Here is a 25,000-nt window from a genome sequence, read left to right on the forward strand (position 1 = left end):
GGCCTCGAGTGGAGGTGGGTTCATGTTGATGGACTGTGTGCTAGTTTGCCAGGATCACTCATTTTGGGATTGAGGGTGGAACAGCGAGTTGTCGGCAGAAAGTGGAGAGCCAGCTGAGGTTAATAAATGGCCAGTTAGGGCCCACCTGAAAAACAGGGGAAGGGCAGCGTGCACCCCAGGTGAGCTGCCTGCCAGGGCCCAGTTAAAGTGAGAATGAATGACTGCTAAGACCTTGCAGGCCATCGGCCAGGGAGGATGATCTCCTTTCTGTGTCATTAGAGGCCCTCTTACAGTTTGACCTCCCTGTATCCACTTTTCTACACTAGCCTGCCCAGCATGCCCCCTTGCCTGGGCCTGGTTAGATCTTGTCTAAATTGTCAATGTCTCTATTCTTTCGGACCATTTGTCAGAAATCCAGTTTTGGATGAATCATCATTTCCTTTCAGTGAACACTAGGAAAGCCAAAACTATTATTTTTGGCTCCACCCCAACCTTTGTACTCATCACTGTCTCTGGCTGATTGTTTATAACTTCAACACACTTACAGACTCGAAGCAGAGCTTCTACTATCATATCCTCTCTACATACTTTCTATCTTTGTTACAAATACTACCCCTCACTCGGTGTATCTGTCTTCCCCACATCTGGGTACCTCTGTCCCCCCAACACTAATGGCCGTGCTGCCTATGTCCCATGTTCTGCAATTCCTTTTCTAAATTCCTCTGACACTCTACCTCCCAGAAGCCTTCTTGAGAGATATTTCTTCAAACAAACATTTAGTCACTTTTAGCCCATTATCTCTTCCTTTAGTTTCTGAAGAGTGAGGGCAATTGTCTATGTCACAGGTGTTATATCATAATAAAGAAAACTTCTATTTACGTAGCAGCTTCAACTTAAAGAGCATCACAAAGCTGTTCACAGGAGTATTATAAAACAAAGTATGACGCTGAGTCATGTAAGGAGATATTAGGTAACAAAAGCTTGGTCAAAAAGACAAGTTTTAAGGAGTGTATTCATAATAATGTAATGGCTGTGTTTAATTTATATTTTATATTTGGTACGTTATGAAAGAGGAAACAAAGACCGAACTTTTATAGTGGTCTGAGTAAGATGGGCTATGACAAGATTTGTGCCAGAATCTGATGAGATGTCTGGTGAGGTCTAACTTGACGATGGGAACAACTTTCTCCATCTTTTAAACTTTTAACAAGTGATGTGACAAGTTTTTTTTTTAAACTAAGGCAGTGGTGAGTGAAAGGGGTTATGCCAAAACTAAGTGCAGTGAGGTAACTGTATCTGTGGTGGCAGGATATGGTAAAGCCTGAATGGGAAGGTGGGTCACACAGGAGATGTTTCATCCACTGTCAGGGACCACCAAGGCTTCAAAAGGGTGGGGGCAGTGAATGACTGCACTTGGCATGGTCATCTCATATGCCAGCGTTGCAGAGAGGACTACCAGGAAGGGGGCTTACTAACACATTGAACCGAGACTGCAAACCAGTGGCCAAAGAGTGCTCACTGTCACCTTCCAACACCTTGGAAACTAGAAATGCACCATGAGGAGGAAAATGGCTGAGCACAAGTGGAATGGGCAGAGTAAATGAGGTTGCATTACCCTTTGATGTTCGCACTTTTAACGCGAAAGAAAGTAAGACCTTTAGACGTAGGAACAGCAATAAGCCATTCAACCCATCAAGTCTGCTCCGCCATTCAATGAGATCACAGGTGATCTGATAGTCCTCAATCCCATTTTCCTTCCTTTTCCTCATAACTCTTGATTCCCTTACAGTTTAGAAATCTGTCTATCAGTCTTGAATATACTTAATGACCCAGCCTCAAAAGCCCTGTGTGGTAAAGAATTCCACAGATTCACATGCCTCTGAGAGAAGAAATTTCTCCTCATCTTTGTGGTAAATGTATGGCCCCTTTTTCTGATATTCTGCCCTCTGGTCCTAGACTGTCCCACAAGGGGAAATGACCTTTGCACATATACTCTGTCGAATCCCCTAAGAATCTTGCATGTTTCAATAAGGTTATCTCTCATTCTTCCATCTTCCAATGCGTAAAGGCTCAACCTACTCAACCTGTCCAATAAGACAGTCCATACCTGGCATCAGCCTAGTGAACCTTCTCTGGATTGTCTCCAACGCCGGTACATATTGCCTTAGATAAAGGGCCCAAAACTCATAACAGTATTCCAGCTAAGGTCTGACTAGTGTTTTGTATAGTTTTAGCAAAATCTCCCTACTTTATACTACATTCTAATAGATTCATAGAGATGTACAGCAAGGAAACATACCCTTTTGTCCAATTCATCCATGCCGACCAAATATCCTATATAAATCTAGACCCATTTACCAGCATTTGGCCCATATCCCTCTAAATCCTTCTTATTCATATACCCATCCAGATGCCTTTTAAATGTTGTAATTGTACCAGCCTTCAACACTTCCTCTGGCAGCTCATTTCCAGACGCACACCACCCTTGTGTGAAAAAGCTGCCCCTTAGGACCCTTTTAAATCTTTCCCCCTCTCACCTTAAACCTATGCCCTCTAGTTTTGGATTCCCCCACCCTGGGGAAAAGACCTTGCCTATTTACCCTATCCATGCCCCTCATGATTTTATAAGCCTCTATAAGGTCACCCCTCAGCCACCGACGCTCCAGGGAAAGTAGCCCCAGCCTATAAATAAAGGCCAATATTCCATTTACTTTCCTGATTACCCACTGAATGTTTTGAGATTTGTGGATGAGAACTCTGAAATTCCTCTGTGATAGAGCTTTCAGCAGTCTTTTTCTCCATTTAATTAATCATCAGCTCCTCTCTTCTTCCTGCTAATGTCCATAAACTCATATTTTCCCCCGTCCTCTTCCATCTATTTATATCCCACTGCAGACTCTTTGTTATCATCCTCAGCACTTGCCCTCCCACCTATTTTTGTGCCATCTGCAGTTCCTTCAACTGGGTGCCTTGTGGTATCAATCTATTTCCTTGTAAGAGGCACCTGGAGTGTTCACCAGATTCCCCATCCCACTGTTGTCATTGCCTTTAGTCCTGAGGACCAATGACTGGGACAAAGAATGACAAGTATTTCTCTAGCAGACCCTGAGAGTGTTGGACATGGCTGTCTGTGGCAGTGCCAACTTGTCTGTGGAGGCAGCCAGCCAGACAGACTTAGGGGAGGCGATGGCCTAGTGACATTATCACTGGACTGATGATGCAGACCCAGGTACAGTTCTGGAGACCCAGGTTCGAATCCCATGATAGCAGATGGTAGAATTAGAATCCAATTAAAAATAAAGTCTGGAAGTAAGAGTCTAATAGTGACCATTTGTCAATTGTCTGGTAAAGCTAGTCTGGTTTACTAATGCCCTTTAGGGAAGGAAACTGCCATCCTTATCTGATTGGGCCTAATTTGACTCCTGACCCACAGCAATGTGGTTCACTGTTAACTGTCCTCTGGGCAATTAGGAATGGACTATAAATGGTGGCCTGGCCAGCAACATCCTCCTCTTGTGAATGAACAAAACAAAGTCACATAACCTGTTGAACTGCAGCAGTTTTGGAATAATGAGGGTGATACCCCTGTCCCACATACATGTCTGCTGCTCCTGTACCCCTCTGTCCGTGTGGACAAAATCCCCGATTGCTGACATCACAGGGTCCTATCCTGCCTGGGCCATTCTGTCCTCTGCCCCCTGCAGGCTGTCACAGTGAAGTGCTCACCAGACTGCGGTCCCATACTCTGTAAACCTAATATTGTCACTGAGGTGTCAGTATCCGAGCTTGTGGGGGAGGCAGCCTTGCTGATCCTTCCTCTGTTTTCTGCTTCTTCCTCACATCCTGCTTCCAGTAAGGACTCCATTCCATTCTCCTAGTGTCTCCATCTGTTCTAATGCTACTACCTTCCGTAGGGAATGTTTCTGACATGTCTTCCTTTCTCTTCAACCGAGGACTGCCCATCATAGTTGACAGGACTCTCAGTTGTATCTGATCCATTTCCTGCACTTCTGAGCTTACACCATCCCCTTCCCTCCCAGAAGAGCAAGACAGTTCCCCTTGTCATACAAAAATAGAAATACAGCAGACAGGAGCAGGAGTAAGCCATTTGGCCCTTTGAGCCTGCTCCTCCATTCAATATGATCATATCGGATCATCCAGCTCAATACCTTCTTCCCACTTTCACCCCATATTCTATGATTTGGAATTGTATCTAACTCCTTCTTGAAAACATTCAAAGTTTTGGCCTCAACTGGACAGGCTAGGAGAGTGGACAAAGAAGTGGCAGATGGAATACAATGAGGTAAGTATGAGATTATGCACTTGGAAGAATAAAGGCCTAGACTATTTTCTAAACAGGGAATGGTTTCAGAAATCTGAAGCACAGAGGAACTCAGGAGTCCTAATTCAAGATTCTGTTAAGGTTAACATGCAGATTCATTTGGCAGTTAGGAAGGCAAGTGCAATGTTAGCATTCATTTCAAAACAGCTAGAATACAAGAGCTGAGATGTACTGCTGACGCTGTATAATGTTCTGGTCAGTCTACGTTTGGAATATTGAGCAGTTTTGGGGCCTGTATCTAAGGAAGGATGAGCTGGCCTTGGAGGGACTCCAGAGGAGATTTACAAGAATGATCCCAAGGATGAAGAGCTTGTCAAGAGGAGTGGCTGAGGATTCTGGATCTGCACTCAGTGGGGTTTCGAAGGATGAGGGGAGATCGGATTGAAACTTACCGAATACTCAGAGGCCTGATAGAATAGACACGAGGAAGATATTCCACTAGTAGGCAAGACTAGGGCTGGAGTCTGAGTACCATACCCTATATCTTATGGTCTAGCACTGGATGTCAGATAAGCATTTCTTGTACGAATTTATGTGTGGGATGTGGATATCACAGGTTAGGCTATCATTTATTAACCATTTGTAATTGGCTGGAGAACAGTTCAGAGTCAACTGTATTGGTGTGGGTGTGGTGTCACATGCAGGTCAGACTAGGTAAAAATGGCAGTTTACAGTTTCTTTCCCTGAAGGACCTTAGTAAACCAGATGGATTTTTACATTAAATTGATAGTGGTTACATGATCGCCATTAGACTAATTTTTTAATCCAGCTTTTTGTAGGGAATTCAATTGTCACCATCTACCAGGTGGGATTTGAATCCAGGTGTTCAGAACATTGGCCCGGGGTTCTTGGATTACTAGTCCAGTAGCGCACCATTGCCTCCCATTTCTGATGTTATGTATACTTTGTTTATAAACTAAAGTATTAAATTGATATATATTCAAGGCATTTACTGTGGTGGCCCATTTTTCCTCAATATTTTAGGTTATATGTGAATGCCAATTTAAGTGACGCATGTGTGGCAGGAGCAGGTTTTATTGAACCTATAGCTCCCAAAGCATTTCAACTTGAGCAGATTTTTTTCCACATGTTTGGGCCTGTTGTGGGCATAAGGTATTGTCTTGGAATTTAATTGAACAATTTTTTAAAAAAAAACGTGCAAGCTTTGCATCAGAGTCCCTGTATTTACTGTCTTGATTCCTTTTTTCTCTCACCTTTCAGTGAATGGTAATTCCCCTTTAAGCCGCAACCATCTTAACGTTAAACTACATTGCTGTTCCTTCCTTCCTTCATCAGGTCAATCAGGTCAACCCCAGATGGGTGGGTTGGCACTGGTCCAAGAAAGCAGTTCACCTCCCTTAAGGGCAAATGGTGATTGGTAATAAATGCTGACCTTGTCACAATGCTCACATTCCATGAGCAAATAAATAGAAAGATAAATCATGCTGGGGTACAGATCCACATCTATCTTCTGTTATCTCACTCAACTACCATTACTTCATTTGCAGACACTGTTGTTGGCTGGACTAGCTATAACAGGGGGCAGAAGAGACCCACCCAAACTTGATCAACAATTTTTAAAAATCCAACAGGAGCCTCTGAATAATGTTCGAAAACAGGGTTTTCCTCTCTAAACCTCCCTAGCCTGGAGCATAGGCAAAGGTCAACGAATAGCAGAGGCCAGGAGGTCATATTCATGTACTGTTCTTCTTGGCCTGCTGTGTTCATCCAGCTGTACACCTCGTTATCTCTGTTTACTCAGAGGGAGCCGAGTTGACATATAAGTTCATAGTGTATCAACAAGTGAGGTAAACAAAGTTGAAAATAATTTAAACCATTTCTGCAATTTCTAAATTTGTAGAACTTTATCTCCCCCTTATGCAAAAAAGACTAAATAAGAAACATTGTTTTCACTGGTGGGTGGATCAGTGACCGGAGGACACTTGTTTAAGATAATTAGCAAAAGAACTAGAGGGGAGCGAAACAGATTTTTACAGTGAATTGTTCAGATGTGTAATGCATTGCCTGAAAAGATGCTGGCAGCAGACCGAACTTTTAAAAAAAAACTTTTAAAAAGGGATTTCGACATCCCATCGAAAAAGTAAAATTTGCAGGGCTGTTAATAGGATTGGGACAGCTTTTTTAATTTGCTATGGGTTGGTGAATGACCTCTTATAAATCGTAACCTGAGAATATTTAAGCATTCTCTCGCAGGTACACATTTAACATCGCGAAATAAATGGAAACAAAAAAAAATCAGGGTTTTTTTTGTGGAATCCTAGGACGGGAGGGTTTATGAAAGCACATTTCCTTCAGTCATTGTTCAGATGGGTGCTGCAACGTCGTCTCCACACCTCCTGGGGATGAACTCATTGATTTTGGGGGATGCTGGAGAGAGCGGAGTGCGGCCAGCCTCCCAATCCCTCCCCTTCGCCTGGTGAAGAGTGCGCAGGAATTTCCGGCGGTTCACGCCCTTGCGGGGGAAGAGAGGGACGACTTGCTGATTTTTTTTCTTACCTGGCAGCAGAGGTTGTGGAGCCACCTGATCGACCAGAGACTGTGCCCCTGGTTCGCGTACAGTTCTCTGTCTTTGTTATTTTGTTGCAGACTGTATCGAGGTTTCCCCCTTGTTACAGCTCCCCCCCCCTTAAAAAGAGAGGAGGACGGGGAAGAAGAAGAAGTTGCAGGAGGAATCATGTCTGGTCCCAACTCAGCGACGATTGATACAGTGAAGAGAAAAATCCAGTTCCTGCAACAACAGGCGGATGAGGCGGAGGAGAAGGCTGAGCTGCTGCAGCGGGAGTTGGACAGTGAGCGGCAGGCCAGGGAAAGAGTGAGCACATTTCATTCACCAGCATCGCCTCCACCTTACCCCCGGGGGAACGCGGCTCCTCCGGGCCGGGGGACACGGCTTTGGGTGGGGGGAAAGCCGGAGGCTTTCACTGCATCTTGTCCCAGGCGACACCTTCGCGCTACATTGTAACCGAGAGGGCAGGTCTAACCCCCTCTAGATCCGCTGCTCCCGTCAGCTTTCGGAGCTCCTTTCCCCAATTCCCTCAGTCTTCATTTCTAAAAAGACCACATCAGGCGGGTAGGGGAAGATATTTAGTTTGCTATTGTCGGGAAACAAAAGGTGGAATGGGGATCTGATTATTGCTCACTCCAAAATGGTGGGGAGGGTGTTGCCCAATGGTTTTATCGAGTCCGTTTGCAAACCTGGGAATCCTCTCACTTCAGCTCGAGTGGTTATTTTTCTTTCAGTCCCATTTCTCCCCCCCCCCCCCCCCCGAACGAAATGGATTAAAACACTTCTAAAAACAGAACGGTGGTGGGACGTGACTGGATTTTGCGAAGAGGGGAAGGAGGTGTCTTTATCATTGCAGAGGATTTCTTTGCAGTTTTATTGTTAAAATAGGGTCAGGTTTATAGGGTCTGTCGGTTTGTGTGGATATCTTGTAATCTCTCTTCCCTCTTTCTCCCCCCCCCCCGGAAGGAGTGGGGAGCAGAGTGAACTGCCCTGTTTGCTCCTACCAGGCTGTAGACGTCTCTGATACCCCCCACCGTAATTCCATCTGTGATAAATCACCCTCTGCCCCCTCCGTTTCTACCGAATGGGAGGGGTGCAAACTTGACTTTGTGAAGAGAACATTCCAGTCTTTTCGTGCATGAAATTACTGGGTGGTGACTGCACCCGCATTTTGGTTGGAGTGTTGTGATTTTATTTTTGAAGCCAATTTGTATGGTGCTGTGGGTTCTCCAGATTGCATGATCACCAAAGCGCTCCGTATATGTATTTTAAAGCTAATTGTACTTGTCAGTGTGTACGCTTTATTTGAACTGGGCTGGCTGCAGAAATTGTGTTGGACAGCGAGGTATACTGTTCCAGTTCAGCAACTGCATGACGGTGTACAGTCATTGCAGTCCATCAGCCTATTTCAGCAGTTGTAAGGAGGTCACTCCACAACTTTTGTTGCTGTTGATTTGCTGCAGTGTTCATTTTTTTTTCCTTTTTATGATTGCATTGGCTAGTGAGTCAGAGGAACTCTTAATCTTGGCTAAATGAAGGAAAAATAGGATTCTGCAGATGGGTAACCCTGAACTTCAGGCATGAGCTGTCAGTGATTTTATTGGAAACATTCTGTGACAGAATGTTAGAGGCTTGCAAGGATTAAATTAAACTAATCTTCTATAAAGAAAGATTTGTATTTATATACATTTCTTTATGACTTTTCTGTTTTCTGGCCATTTAAGTAATGCTGAAATGTAGGAAACATGGCAGCCAGTTTGTGCACAGCATTCTCTTGCAAATTGTAATGTTATAATGGCCAGATAATCTGTTTTTGTGATATGGATTGAGATAAATATTGGATAGAATAGTTGCTCTTCAAACTAGTGCAAGAAGACATTGTGCTTCCACTTGAGCAGACCTCTGTTTAAGGTTTCACCTGAAAGATAGCACCTTCAGCAGTGCAACCTTGCTTCAATCCTGCACTAGAGTATCAGCCTTTAGTTTTGTGCTCAGGATCTGGAGTGGGTGAGTGCTACCAGCTTTGATTTGAATATGTTGGAAGAAATTGATAGAATAGAAACAACAACATTTGTAGACGATTCCAGCACAAGTGGTCATTTTCTTAAAATCAGAGTGTGGCCATTTGGTAGAGAAGCTGGGAAAGACTCATGGTGTGTGGTGGTAGAGATTTGGAAAGTTGTTAAAAACAGCAGTAATGCTAAATTAACTTCAAATCTGAGAATGTTCCTAAACAGCGCTAATAAGGGCTACGAAGCCAAGATGGGTAATTAGATTTGCATTTCAGATCAACATTGAATCATCAGATCTTATTGAATGGCAGAACACACCTGAATGACCTATTACTGTGAATAGGATTGAATACTTCCTGGGAGTTGATCTAACCATGGTTTGAGGAGTGTATTTGCGCATATTTGTAATAGCACTTGTCTTTAAATTACTCCACTAATTCAAACTTAGAACAGGGCAAAGCTTTTGTTAAAATAAAACAAAGAACTGGGGATACTAGAAATCCGAAACAAAAACAGAAATTGCAGGAGAGACTGGCAGCATTAGTGGAAAAATAGCAGAGTTGTATTGAGCAGTGACCCTCCTTCAGAACTGCTAGTAGCTAGAAAAAGGCATGAGGTTGTCCATCCCTTTGTGTGCCTCATATTGTTCTCTCCCTCTGGGCTCAATCTCTGCCTATTTGCTCACTTCTTGAGTTTCTTCAGCAATGTCTGTTTTTGTTTGAAAGCCTTTGCTAATTCCACATTGATTATGTAAGAAGGTTTTAACTGGGAAGTGATTAGCTCTGCTTTCCTTCTTTCACCACTCCTTTTCTACATGAGTAATTTCCTTGATAATTTAAAGGGCTCTATTCTGAGCCCTGTCCATTTTGGCCAGGCGTTATATTGGTGAATTTTAAGTTATCAGCTAACTTCCTGTGTTTGCCTGAATCCTTTCTGCTTGCCAGCTTCGTGCTGGGGTTGTTGAATAGCAGGAACCCTGGTTAACTTTATTTCCTTTTGAACCCTAACTGCTGCAAGGTCAGTTGTGCCATCATGTTGAAATCCTCTCATTTCCACAAATTGGGATTGTTGGCATCTCCCTGCACTCTTTAATCCAGATTTTTTTTTATGTGAAACTGAGCTATTAAGTGGACCTAGTTTTGCTTTTCAAGATTGTCTTCAGCTTAAGACAATGGCTCTCTGGCATTGCTCAGATGTTAGGATGTGAATGTCTATCCTAAGATGATAAAAGGCTCTTTCTTCTGATGAAAAATTGAACAGATTGAACCACTTTTCATTGGAGTTTAAAAGAATGAGAAGTGATCTTAATGAAACATTAAAACAATTTGAGTTAACACTATGCTAGCATGATTCTCCTCTTATGGAGGCGATGATGACCAGAAGATTGCGTTAGAATAAGGGCCATTACAGTGTGGGAATCCTTTCCCCAGAAGGTAGTGGAGGTGGATTTTTGAATTTATTCAAGACTGATTTTAGATTTCTGATAGACAAAGGATTTGAGGTTTATGCAGTGCAGGTGCGAAAGTGGAATTGAGACTACAACCTGATCAGCCATGGTTTTGAGTGGTGGAGCAGGCTCAAGGGCCAAATGATCTCCTGTGGCAGGTTATTCAGTTCTGAGGTGTGACAACTAAGCTCACTTCTTAATCAACTCTGGATAGTCACATTGCAGTTCATTGTAAACCACTTAGACAGAACGGTCTTTGTTTCTCAAATTTTGGCTACTCAGCATCTTGAGTCAGGAACACTTTGGTTATGCTGATTTATAATGTCCGTGTGGCTCAGGCTGATGTCTTCTGTAAGACCAAAAGACGTAGGAGCAGAAGGAGACCGTTCAGCCCATCCAATCTGCTCCACATTCACTGGAGATCATGGCTGATCTGATAATCCTCAACTGTTTTCCTGGCTTTTCTAAACTTGGCACAAACCTGGAATTGATACTGGCCTTCATTGATCAATGTTGATCTCGCTTGGTCAGATTCCACTGGCCTCTCATTTGCTGGTGATCAAGAGAAATGAGAGATGGGAGATTAAGTAGAAGAATCAGTCAGGGTTCTTGATCACTGTCTTGTTATCTGCAGTACATAGTACATCTGCGTGGGTGATAGCTCACAACCTGCTGCCGAGAGAATCTGAAATTACTGGAGATGGTGTTAGACTCAGTAGTGTTGTGGCTGCAGAGAGCTGTGGACGTTGGGTAAGGAATTGCCAGAATCTCATTCAGCAGTGTGTACGGGGTTTGAGGAAAGGTGTCAGTAACTTTCTCAAATCAACTGGATGCTGGTGCATTTGAATGAGCACCGATGTACCATTTGTGATGGGTTTTGTTGTAGATCACATGCAGCCTGGGGCAATTACGTATTGTGTCAGTTAGTGTAATTGCAACCTGCCAGCAGGCAAATTTAAGAAATGATTTAGTGGTTTGCTACCGTTCTGGCATGTGAGTTTGAAACTTAAATTGAATACTTACAAAATTTTTATGCATGAACAGAAATTATAATTTAAATACTTTCTAAAAGCTCTTTTAGAACCAAAACTCATCATCTTTTGTTTTTTTTCCATTGTCAGATGATTTAATTGAAAAAAAATCAACTTTGCCTCCAGTTGTTTCAGGTCTTGATGGTAGTGACTGGTGAGCCAGGTTGTAGATATTTGCTTTTTAGTCTTTTTCACATTTAATCTACTTTATTTAATCTACCTTGAGCACGAAGGTGCAAAAGAATACAGTCATAATATAAGCCCTGTTTCAGTTATGAAGACAGAATGGATTCAGACTTAAGTTTGAAAGTGCTTGGGTGGTCTACTGAACTGCCTGGTTTTTAAACAATGCATTGATTTATATCATGTTTTACTCGTAACACCATTGCCTGCAGAATGCTCCTTCAGGACTTTTCCTTGACTGATCACATGATTCCAGTCACACCCAGCCTTCATTGGAGCTGAAATGGTGTCTCGTCCTCTAAACCATGATTGAGCACCCCACTGGTTTTGTTAGGCTTGCGGTTCAAGGGACAGTGAAGTGCTGGAGGGTTTGCTGGCTGATAGCCATGTAGTTAATGCTTAAAAGAAAGAGGAAAATTTGCCTGAGTAGAGACTATAAGTCAATTTTTACAAAGTATATTGTGACTTTTAAAAATTTCTATTTCCCTTAGTGTCGGGAAGGTCAGCGTAGGCTGACAAACTGGCTAGCAGTCAGAAAACAGCCATCTAGCAGTAATTCCAGTTCTCTTAATGGTGCGTCTATAGGTACCCATGGAAACTATCTCTTTTAGTAGAGCACACAGCTGCAGTCAGAGCAGGCTTGCCTTGTTTGTACTATCTTGTGACACCAGTGTCCAGTCTGCTACTGGTAGTTATGCAGAATGTAGATGACCTTAAAATTTGTAGCTGTTTGCTCCCATCAGAATTTTAATAACTAGAAGCCAATGAACCATGCAGTTTGCATCTCTTTGTTACAGTTGCACAGGTTTGTTTGCTTTCCCTGATTCTGAACTAATGTTTCTGATTAATATTCATGTTCTTTTGCTTATTAGTTTTTGGTAACTGTGACTTGTCCTTTTTCTCTTCCTCCAAGTCCATGAAAAGCTGAAAGAGTTGTGTTTTTAAGTACCCTAAAGTAATTGTAGTTGCCTAGATGTTTTCTGAACCAATATATAGTATGTGTTGTTCCTCTATTAGCCAGTTGTAGACTTTTTCAGTGCAGTCATGCCAGATATAAGTAATAATCTGCCTCAACATTATTAAAGATGTGGCTAATCATGATGAAGGGGAGACAGGAAGTGTCCAGATGCCAAATGCATCTGGATCTACTTGTGTAGAAGTAAAATGAATAAACTTTAGATTACCACATAGGGGCTAGAATTGCAGTGGGAAACTCTGGCTTATCCACATCTTGGCAAATCCATCGTTTTGAGGAATTCAACTCATGGCATTACTATTTTAGTAATCAGGCATTTGGCTGCTATTCCAACGCTACAGTAATTCTCTGTATTGAGAAAATCAGCAACTTGGTTCTGTCACGAACACTAATGATAACCTGCTGTTCTTTGCTGACCAGCTTTCCTGCAATGCCAGTGTGGGTTACATAGAACATAGAACAGTACAGGCCCTTCGGCCCATGATGTTGTGCTGAACTTTTACCCTAATCCTAAGGTCTACCTAACCTCCACCCCTACCTTATACTATCATCCATATGCCTATCTAATAGCCACTTAAATGCCCCTAATGAGGCCGACTCCACTACCCTCTCCGGCAATGCATTCCACGCCCCAACGACTCTGAGTAAAGAACCCAGCTCTGACATCTCCCCTATGTCAACCTCCACTCACTTTAAAACTATGCCCCCTCATAATAGCTACCTCTACCCTAGGAAAAAGTCTCTGGCTGTCCACTCTATCTATAAATCTGATCATTTTGTACACCTCTATCAAGTCACCTCCCATCCTTTGTCGTTCTAAAGAGAAAAGCTGCTGGAGCGTAGGAGGTTGAGAGGCAACCCGACAGAAGTTTACAAAATAATGAGAGTGCTATTGAAATCTGATTTGAGCCAGTTACAGAGTGGTCACTAGGCTTTGTTGGATTGGCTGGTCTCCAAAATGGAGTGGCGGACTAGTTGATTGGAAAAGCCAAATTCAGCAGTAAAAATACGTCTGAGATTTACTTGGTCTTCAGACCGCAGCTCATGACCTTTTTTGTAAGCCTACTAGATTTAATTAAAGTTGCCTGTATATTTACCAAGTGAATGGCTTTTGTTCATTTGGATGCTATAGAGAGCAATTTTTTTTTTTGACACTCATTAATTAATATATTGCTTGAGATTGAGGAAAGTAGTTAACTTGGCCAGTAAACGTACTCTTTCTATGTGGCTATAATGTACAATGATCCCTTTTCTCCTTGGTATTTATAATGGGTTATTTTTGCCAAAATTATGCTTGGAATTGTTATAGGGTCCTCAGCTTTGTAGCTCCAACAGGTTGTGTTTTTTTTTAAAAGTATCAAACCACATCCATACATCTTGGGGCCAGAGGGATCAAAGGATATTGGGAGAAAGTGGGAACAGGCTACTGAGTTGGATGATTAGCCTTGATCATGTTGAATGGCAAGGCAAACTTGAAGGGCCTACTCTTATTTTCTATGTTTCTCTGAATGTTGATGTTTCTAAATTGCCAATCCTTAATTCTTCTTTGTAAGAAAGTGATGACGAAGACTGACCTACAGGGTAGGGAGTTAAAGGACTTTGTTCACTAAAATTAATATAGTGATGGATTCCCAGACGGCGCAAGGAAAAAGTTTGGGCAACTTTTAGCAGAAGTAGGTACAGTTTGACCCAGTCATTAATTATTCTTGGTAATTTGAGGATTTTAACAATGCTCAGTCAAACTTGAATGCAGATTTCTGTTCTCTGGAAGTGAAGCATGCAGCCAGTCTTTATTGGATCTTCAATAGCAACATATTTCCAGTGCAGGTTAACCTTTGGCATGTGATGGGTGTTTAAACAGTTCTTGATTATGTTACAAAATTGCTGGATTTGGAACAGAATTTTCATATACAAGATCCGGACTCCTAAAAAAGATGGACAGTTTTGAGTTGGGCAAATCACTGTGGCAAAGTATGTTATACCATGATTGAATATTTAGATTTGGGTAGCTGGGACATCAGAAGTTGGCACATTCTGTAGATTTTCATAAGGTACAAAATAGAAACAGGAATAGGCCATTCTGACCCTTGAGTCTACTCTGTCTCAGAACAGTCATGTCTGATCTTATTACTCTGCATTTCCTCCCTATCCCAGTAGCCTTTCAACCATTTGCTTATCAAGAATCTATCTGCTGCTGCCTTTAAAAATATTCGAGGATGCTGCTCCCATTGCCTTTTCAGGGAGAGAGTTCAAAAGACTCATGAGCCTCCAGAAAAAAATTTCAAATTATTTCTGTTTTAAATGGTGACCCTTTATTTTTAAACAGTTAATCCTTGTTCTAGGTGTTGTTTCCACATCCACCCTGATTTGTCAGGCTCTTGTATGTTTCTGCCTTCGTGTAAGCAGAAATGTCCACTGTAATTGAATAAATGTGTAACCTTAAATTACTACACATATGCAAGTATTTCGAACATTTAGTTTCTGCTCTGAGATTCAAGCAGTAAGTACTTTTATGTTGTGCCACACGAAGCTTGGGTTATCTAAGTGCCTATAAGGCAGGCTTGAACTGTTGTAAACTGTTCACAGTATCTTCATGGGTGGGTGGGAGGAGAGAGAGAATATTTTGGATATAACTGGCTTGAAGTTGACCTGTACAATGGTAGTAGATTTGAGTCTTAACTCGATTCTTTATGACAGACTCCTGAATTGCACCTTTTCTAAATTTGGCACAGTATAAATCTGACAATATATAAGTAAAGTTGCCAATGTCTTATCAAACCATGGGACTACTGTCTGAGCAAAGAGGTGACTGGTGATGGTTTAACCTGAAAGTCCTCTGTGGTAATCTCAGCTGGTGCAGGAATTGAACCCATATTGTTGGCATCACTCTCTGCATCTGCATGACTAGTCATACAGAGACTCAACTAATGATTTGGAGACTTGGGTTCAAATCCTTCTATGGCAGATGGTCAAGATGAATTCAATAAAAATGTAGATTTTTAAATCTAATTTTGATCATAAAACTACTGATGGTTATTGTTTTTAAACAAACCCTTGTCCCACAGCAATGTGATTGACTCTTAACTGTCCTTTGAAATGGCTTAGGAAGACATTTTGTTGTATTAGCTACTAGAAAGGTAAAAAGCAATCAAGCTGACGAGACCACATGGTGTTTACTAAAGCACTGGAAATGATAATGGCAAACAGTCCTGTAGCCCTTGCAAGTTCATCCAAATGAAGTTATTTTGACCTTCAAATACAGGAGCAGGAATGTCTTGCTGCAATTGTTCAGGGCCTTGGTGAGACCATACCGAAATATTGTGTGCCATTTTGGCCTCCTTTATCTGAAGAAAGTTGCTCTGGCTATTGAGAGAGTGCAGTGAAAGGTTTACAGACTGATTCCTGGGATGGTGGGACTGACGCACGGAAAGGTTTAGCTGGAACCTCTAAGTTCTTTTGGGTTCCATTAGGAGTGGGCAGGGTCAATGCAAGGAAGGATGTTCCCAATGACTGGGGAACCCAGACTAGGGATTCCAGTCTTAGGATGCTGGGCAGACCATTTAGGACTGCGATGAGCAGAGATCTTTTTGGCCAGAGCATGGTTAGCCTGTAGAATTCTCTGTCACAGGAAGAGGTTGAGGCCAAACTGTTGAATGTTTTCAAGAAAGAGATGTTTATAGTTCTAGGGCTAAAGAGATAATGGGTATTGGGAGAAAGCAGGAACAGATTACTTAGAGAGATGACCAGCCATGATCACAGAGTGAAGGAGCAGGCTTAAAGTGCTGAATATCCTACTCCTGTTCCTATATTCCATTTTACTAACATCTGGGGCTAGTGCCAAATAATGGAGCGCCATCTCAGTCTAGTCACATCACTCTGTTCGTACTCAGAATCATACCTTGCACACACTGTCCCAGACAACATCATTGCTATTCGTGGAAATGTCCTCTCCTGTCAGTAGGACAGCTCCAGCAGAAAAGGCAGCACTGGCATATAGTCAAGAGGGAATTTTGGCCTAGCTGGTCTCAACTTGAAATCTTCTGCTAGCAAATCAGATATGAGAGATTGCAGTGTTGCTGCCAAAGCCCTTCACCCCCAAAAAAATGTGTTGAACATCATTTGCAGGAGGCACTGAGGCTGCCAGTGATGCAATTCTACCTGCCACAGACGTGTCTGTACGTGATAGTATTGGTAAGTGTAACCACTGCATGCCCTGTCCTCTCAATAAGAAAAGTCTCCCTTGTATTGTTTGGCACTAACGGCATGCTCATTGGGATAGACTTAAAGCAGATCTAGCAACTCATCTGGGCATCTGAGCTGCTGTGGACCATCATCAGAATTGTACTAACAAAACCTGGGACCTCGTGGCTTGGCATATTGCACACTATACCACCATGAACCCAATGAAAAGTGCAGGAGGGCATGCTAGGAGCAGCACCAAGCATTCCTACAAACTGTCAACCTGGTCATGTAACAAAACAGGAACAGTTGTGTGTCAAAACAATATAAGAAAATGACAGGCAGCTAAGCAATTCTACAACCAGTGGATCTTTACAGAAAGAGGAGACGGCTCCACAACTGTCATACCCTTAATAAAGGGGGAAAATAAACACCAGGATAAGCCTGAAGCATTTGTAACATTCTTCAGAAATGCTTGTCCCCACACAGTCTGATTGACTGCTTATAAAGAAACAGCATGAGTCCCTGGATACTGCAAACGCTTTGGGAACGTTTCTTCAATAATACTGAACTTGCTGCAGCCCTAACCAAGTGTTCTAGTACAGCTACAGCACTGGCATCTAACTTACTGACATTCTGAAAGTATTAAGCATTATGTGCAGGGGAAAGCCTGTAAAAATAGGGAGAAAGAGGGAAGAGTGTCACTCGTGTGTACAGACTCCTAAATTTGATTTGGAGAGTCTTTAACATGGCATTGTTTCAGCATAAATCCCATGTCCAACTGACACTGATACTACAAAGATTCATTTATTTCTGTAGTTATTGTATAACCAAAAGATTGCTGCACTTTACAGGTGCTTTAAGTTTGTTGTTGAGATTTTATAGGTTGAGCGTGTCTTCTTAGGATAGAAGGGAGACGTTCAGGGCTGGGTGAAAGTGAGAGTCTAGAATCATACTGTAGGTGTAACTACCCACCTACAGTGTTGATTTTTGAGTTGTAAAACGAGGACATTTTTGAGCTGTATAATGTTCTACCTCACTCACATTAAGACTGTTGTAAATATGATCACAATCAGCTGTAGCACTTGAGTAACATACTGCACTTTCCAGCTCATTCCTGGTTGATTCAACATATAATCATGTTGAAAAAAATTAAGAAAAATCAGTTTATTGGTCATTTACGTGGTGAATCCATTATTTTTCCCTCTCTTGAATGCTTTGCTAGAGCAAATGATATCAGCTAATCTTCTATAGATATAGATTTATTTCTGCAGTATTGCCAGCTAATTATTGGTGTCATAAGATTGCTGGCCTTTAAGTTGTAGGGCGGTAGGATAATTTTGTTCCGTACTTCTTCAGTATAGCTCCACAGCTTCTGTCCTGTAACTTTCTCATGCTTGTAATTCCAAAAGCAGTTGTGCACACTTGTGCAGTACTGGCATGCTTTCGTATCACCACGTAAATGGTATGAGACTACCTAGTTTTCTTGCAGCAGACTTTAGCCAAAGACCTCATCATACTATCTATCTCTTGGTTTGTTACTTTAGAATATCTGTAACAAATTTGCTCTATTCTGGAATTTGAAATCTGTAGACTACCTGAGAATTCTACCAAACCTGTTTAAAAGATTTGTGAGCAGTGATTTCCAAATGTGTATCACAAGACTTAGAGCATTGCCAAGGAAGATGATTCTGAGCTCCATTTGAGTCCTTATCCCTTTTTGTTTTTATTTTAAATTGCACCTTGAGGCATTTTCATGAGGCTTGTTTTATTCCACGCTAGTGCAGAACTCTTGACTTTCTAGAGGGGGGATAAAGAAGCTTCGCTCTTGTTTATTACTAGACAATTTCACAAAATTTGGTTTGAAGAAACTCTGCTCACAGGGAGAGGAAGGCACAGGGAGAGAAGGAAACTTCCCTCAGTTTACTGTGAAAGTGAATTCAATAGCAGCCATTTTTGGGGGCAGGAGAAGATGCACTACCACTGGTGGTGTTATAACCTGGTTAAGTAGCATCATTACAGATGTTATGATTTATATAGATTTGATTTTAATTTTGCTCCTGACTCTCTAAGTATTGACCATGATTTGGTGGGAAGTGTTTCTATGAATCTATAATCAGGTTGAAATCAGACCTAAATGCTGCCCCACAATTACCACAAGTCAAATAGTGTGTGTGTAATGGGGGGGACGGTTGTGATATTATGCCAGATTACATCCAGCAAAGAGATAACAAGGTGTAGAGCTGGATGAACACAGCAGGCCAAGCGGCATCAGAGGAGCAGGAAGGCTGACGTTTTGGGCCTAGACCCTTCTTCAGAAATGGGGGAGGGGAAGGATGTTCTGAAATAAATAGGGAGAGAGGGGGAGGCGGATAGAAGATGGATAGAGGAGAAGATAGGTGGAGAGGAGACAGACAGGTCAAAGAGGCAGGGATGGAGCCAGTAAAGGTGAGTGTAGGTGGGGAGGTAGGGAGGAGATAGGTCAGTCCGGGGCGGACGGACAGGTCAAGGGGACGGGATGAGGTTAGGAGGTAGGAGGAGGGGATAGGTGGGAGGAAGGACAGGTTAGGGAGGCGGGGACGAGCTGGGCTGGTTTTGGGATGTGGTAGGGGGAGGGGAGATTTTGAAGCTTGTGAAGTCCACAGTGATACCATTGGGCTGCAGCGTTCCCAAGCGGAATAGGAGTTGCTGTTCCTGCAACCTTCGGGTAGCATTGTTGTGGCACTGCAGGAGGCCCAGGATGGACATGTCGTCTGAGGAATGGGAGGGGGAGTTGAAATGGTTCGTGACTGGGAGGTGCAGTTGTTTAGTGTGAACTGAGTGTAGGTGTTCTGCAAAGCGGTCCCCGAGCCTCCGCTTGGTTTCCCCGATGTAGAGGAGGCCACATCTGGAACAGCAGATGCAGTATTCCACATTAGCAGATGTGCAGGTAAACATCTGCTTGATGTGGAAAGTCTTCTTGGGGTGAGGGAGGTAGTGTAGGGGCAGGTGTAGCACTTCCTGCGGTTGCAGGGAAAAGTGCCAGGTAAGGTGGGGCTGGAGGGGAGTGTGGAATGGACGAGGGAGTCAGGGGGAGAGTGGTCCCTCCGGAAAGCAGATAAGGGTGGGGAGGGAAAAATGTCTTCGGTGGTGGGGTCGTATTGCAGATGGTGGAAGTGTCGGAGGATGATGCATTTGATCCGGAGGTTGGTGGAGTAGTACGTGAGGACGAGGGGGATTCTGTTTTGGTGGTTATTGCAGGGAGGGGGTGTGAGGAACAATTTGCAGGAAATGCGGGAGACATGGTCGAGGGTGTTCTCGACTGCTGGGGGGGGGGGGGGAGGTTGCGGTCCTTGTAAAACGAGGACATCTGAGATGTTCGGGAGTGGAATGCCTCATCCTGGGAGCAGATGCGGCGGCGGCGAAGGAATTGGGAATAGGGGATGGCATTTTTACAGGAAGGTGGGTGGGAGGAGGTGTATTCTAGGTAACTGTGGGAATCGGTGGGCTTGAAATGGATATTGGCTTCTAGGTGGTTGCCGGAGATGGAGACAGAGGTCCAGGAAGGAGAGAGAGGTATTAGAGATGGTCCAGGTGAACTTAAGGTTGGGGTAGAAGGTGTTGGTGAAGTGGATGAACTGTTCGAGCTCCTTGTGGGAGCATGAGGTGGCGCCGATACAGTCATCAATGTAATGGAGGAAGAGGTGGGGTTTAGGGCCAGTGTCAGTATGGAAGAGGGATTGTTCCACGTAACCTACAAAGAGGCAGGCATAGCTTGGGCCCATGCGGGTACCCATGGCCACCCCCTTTGTAGGAAGTGGGAGGAATTGAAAGAGAAGTTGTTGAGGGTCAGGACTAGTTCGGCTAAGCGGATGAGGGTGTCAGTGGAGGGGGTACTGGTTGGGCCTGCGGGACAGGAAGAAGCGGAGGGCCTTTAGGCCATCTGTATGGGGAATGCAGGTGTATAGGGACTGGATGTCCATGGTAAAGATGAGGTGTTGGGGACCGGGGAATTGGAAGTTCTGGAGGAGGTGGAGGGCGTGGGTGGTGTCAGGGACCTATGTGGGCAGTTCCTGGACCAAGGGGGAGAAAATAGAGTCCAGATAGGTGGAGATAAGTTCGGTGGGGTAGGAGCAGGCGGAGACAATGGGTCGACCAGGGCAGTCAGGTTTGTGGATTTTGGGAAGGAGGTAGAAGCGGGCGGTGTGGGGTTGGGGAACGATCAGGTTGGAGGCCGTGGGTGGGAGGTCACCTGAAGTGATGAGGTTGTGGATGGTTTGGGAGATGGTTTGGTGGTCGGGGGTGGGGTCATGATCAAGGGGATGGTAGGAGGTGGTGTCGGAAAGTTGGCGCCTGGCCTCGGCGATGTAGAGGTTAGTGTGCCATACTACAACTGCGCCTCCCTTGTCCATTCAGCAAAGTTGCTATTTGCTCGACCCTTTTTCTTAAAACAAATTAAATGTGCTAGGCTCAGGATTCACTGTTCAATGTATGGTTTGATAATTGTGCATTAAAATCACAGTTCATTGTATTTATTCAAAGGCTTGCCTTGTGTAACTCCAAGCTGATGGTGCACAACAGGATCTGTCCTGGCCCAGTGCAATTATTGATTTCTTGGGCAGGTATAACAAAAATGTCAATGTGTATTCATACTCCTGTAATCACCTTTGTGTACTATTACTGTACTATGGAGCCATGTCTGTTATGTGTTGTTTGTAGCAAGTCCTGTCCTTTTGATGGCATCTGTTTACACAAACGACAAAATAATATGGTGGGTTTTTTAAAAGTGCACCTGCTAAAATCATCACAGTTTCTATGTATTTTCCCTGTCTCTTCTGCAATAATAATTTGAGGCTTGAAAGAAATTTGTTTTGCCTACTTGTGGTTTTCAGTCTCCAAGGCAGAGATGTCCAGCTGATGCTACAGATATTATCATTGCTTCTAAAAGCTGGATTTAAATTGCCATGTGAGTCTCGATTGTTTTTCTTTTCAAATTGATACACAATGTAGGTTTTACATTGATATTTATATTGTATTCTTATTATCCCTGACAATGGTAGGTCTTCCTGAACAGTGTTTTAAGCAATTTTGTGCAACTGCCTGGCTAGTTTAATGTGAGGCTGCAATTACCTAAAGACCACATTCGAGAGGACAGCAAATACAATTTATGACCTTGAGTGATTTCTTCACTCCAGGGGGTGGTGAACCAGTGGGATTCTTTACCACAAAGTTGTGACTATGGAGGTTGTGAATATCTTTTAAGGAAAAAATGGATTTCTAGAGATTAAAAATGCCAAGGCATTTGGGAAGAGCATGGGAATATGGCATTGAGATAGAATGCTGGAGAAACATAGGACTGAGAGCTTCTATGGAGAGAAGCAGTTAATGCTCCGAGTCATATTTGACTCTTGTTTACAGCAGTCGTTGATGAGGTATTACATCAATGTACTGCTCCCGCTGTCAGATGAGCTTGAGATGCTGTTTAAAGAGGAGTACTGCAGACTTTCTGGTGCTGTGACGAATATTTGCTCCTTGCATGACCTCACTAAAATGGTTTTCCTGGTTACATGTATCATTGTTGTTTATCAGACCCCGTTTTGTGTAAATTGGATGCTGAGGTGCAGTGGGGGGTGGTGAGCAGCTTTTAAAAAAAAATCGGTAGAGGTTCTATGATAGGATGGGAGGTAGTAACAGTCATTGACAATTAACAAATATTGACAGTTGATGGGACTGGTCTGCGCTCCTTGTCCATTCTCACTCTCAAGATAGTGATGAGGTTCCCCTTGTGTTAAATTTCCGGCCCATCAACTTTCATATGAAAAGGATCACCTTCTACTTCAGCCACTTCCAGCAGGGCATCACTACGCCCTCTGTACTGCACCTTTCCATGCAAGCCTAGAAGATGCAGCACCTACCCTCTATCTCTTCTGCCCAAGGCCCCAAACATCTTTCCAGGTGAAACAGTGGCTTACATTTACAGCGTGTATTTTAATCTAGTGCATATGAAAACTTTCAGTGTGGTCTCCTGTATGCTGTTTTGCAGAACTCTTTCACTTGCTCCACAAACGTGACCCTAGGTTTGCAGTGGTCTGCCATTTTGATTCTCCACCTGCTGTTACACTGCCATCTGTTTTCTGCCTGCTGCAGTGTTCCAGTGAAACTCCGTTTAGGATTGATAATGGCATCACCTCTTTCCATTTAGACACCTTGCAGACTGCCGGACTCAGCATTGAGTTTGTCAGTTTCACACTATAATTTCCTGTTTCTGCTCGTTTTGCTTCCTCTTTCTTTTCAGGGTTAACCTTCTCTCTCTCTCTCATTTCTACTGTAGGATAGCACTTTTCATGTATTCTAACATTTATCTTCTGTCTACTACCCTATCACAGACCTTCCCTTCAGCTTTCTGTCGCTCTTGTGCTCGTTCTCTTCCCCTGCTCCCTCATTTACTTCTATGCTAGCTGTAATATTTCTTAACTTCTCCCAATTCTCCTGTTGAGGTCACAAACTGAAAGGTCTCTCTGTAGATGCAGTTGGATCTGCTGAGGATTTCCAGTTTCTTTTCTGTTTAAGTTTTTTTTCTTTTTGAAAAAAAGAGAGCACGGTAGTGGCATCCTGCATATGGAAGCATAATTGTTTGTGTGTAATTGACGTTAGGAACATTTGAGCAAGCTCAGAATAAGTAGACTGACAGTCGGGTTTTTTGTGTGTAGTAGTAACTTGGTGCGGATGGGAGCTCAGTTTCTATGGCTGAGAAATTGGGAAGAGAGTTCTTTTGGCAAGCGCAGCAGATTTTTCAAGGTCTTGAATTGTTGGTGACATTTCAAGGTCCACTTGAAATTCAGTTTGTAGTTTCGAACCACTGATTGCCCTGAGCACTAACAATTGTTATGCCAGCCAAGTGAAACAACACAATCCTAACTAGTTAGACTAAGCTGCAAAAGTCAGCCGTGGAGGCCCATGTATCAATGAGATGTTTATAATTGTATGCCCTAACTAGCAGATTAGAATACAGATTTTATTTGAAGAAAGTTTGTGGAATTGGAAAAGCAAAGCCTATATGAACTGAAGTAATTTCTAGGGGCTCCCAATCAGTGGTCTCACTATTTCGTCTTAATATCTCTGCTGTGTGGCCAGCCAAGTGTAATAAATGCATTCCAAACAGGCTATCCGTACATTTACGATGTGGAGCCTTGAATGTGCAAGAGTTGATAATTTGCAATGATAACTTTAATTTGTCCCCCTCTAACTGAACTTTCAAAGAAATTATATGGTTTTGACACAGAATCCCTACAGTGTGGAAGTAGGCCATTCAACCCATCAAGTGCACACCAACTTGCAAAAGAGTATCCCATTCAGACCCACACCCCTGCTTTATCCCTGGAATATTGGAATTGGAATCAAATGAAAGTTATTGCTAACCAATTTTGACCTCTGAAGAACGGCCGCCCAATATTTCTCAGTGCAGAGAATCAGCAAATTGTTGCAGAAAAAGGCATTCAACACCACCAGCTATCGGACTGAGCATTTTAATTTAGTACCAATCTCCTGCCTCATCCCCATAGCCCTGTACTTTGTTTCTATTTAAATAATCATCTAATGCCCTTGAGTAAATCAGTTGAACTTGTCTTCACCATACTTCCTGGCATTGCATTCCAATCCCTAACTAATCATTGTGGAAAATATTTTTCTCATCTGGCATTGCTGCTTTTGCAAAATGCATTTAAAAATGTGACCTCTGGTTCTTGATCCTTTTACAAACAGGAACAGAACAGTTTCTCCCATTTACTCTGTCCAGGCTCCTCATTATTTTGAAAACTTGTTTTCCTTGGAGAGGTGATTGGATACCTTCTCCAATCTTTGAAGTGTTTCAACCATGGAACCATCCTTGCAAAATGTTTCTACGTACATTCCAGTGCATTCACATTACCAGCTGAGGTCTAACCAGTGTCTTCTACAGGTTGAGCACAACTTTCCCCTGCTTTTTCATACTGCCCTTTGACTAAGCATGGATCTACAAGCAACCCACAACAAGAATTTGTTTTTAAAAAGAAGGCATTGTCCATTACAGCCCAGGATTCTAGACTGCCGTGTGCCTATGCTTCAAATCAAAAAGGGTATTGCACTAATTTCACTTATTCTTCCTGTCATAAAAGGGCTGCACTATTAATGAAAAAGCCAGAGAAGAAAAGGTACTTCTAAAAAGTGAAACCAATTATGGTAAATACTTAACAAATCAAAATGCTCATGAAAAGCATCAATTAAATTAACAACTTCACCATTCACAAAATCACAGCACATTTGGCTACTGTACTAAAAACTGAAGA

At 42.9% G+C, this 25,000-nt stretch overlaps 1 protein-coding gene across 1 annotated transcript in view; it reads left to right on the top strand.

Annotated features, from left to right (window-relative positions):
* The window catches only part of LOC109915675 (talin-1), a 116,283-nt gene that overhangs the window by 71,721 nt on the left and 19,562 nt on the right, over positions 1 to 25,000 (top strand). The window contains exon 27 of the mRNA XM_048616649.1: positions 6,950 to 7,175. Coding sequence (XP_048472606.1) covers positions 6,950 to 7,175 — 226 coding nt within the window. The remainder of the gene's footprint in view (positions 1 to 6,949; positions 7,176 to 25,000) is intronic.

This window comes from Rhincodon typus, chromosome 1, assembly GCF_021869965.1.
Source record: "Rhincodon typus isolate 14 chromosome 1, sRhiTyp1.1, whole genome shotgun sequence".
Taxonomy (NCBI): Eukaryota; Metazoa; Chordata; class Chondrichthyes; order Orectolobiformes; family Rhincodontidae; genus Rhincodon; species Rhincodon typus.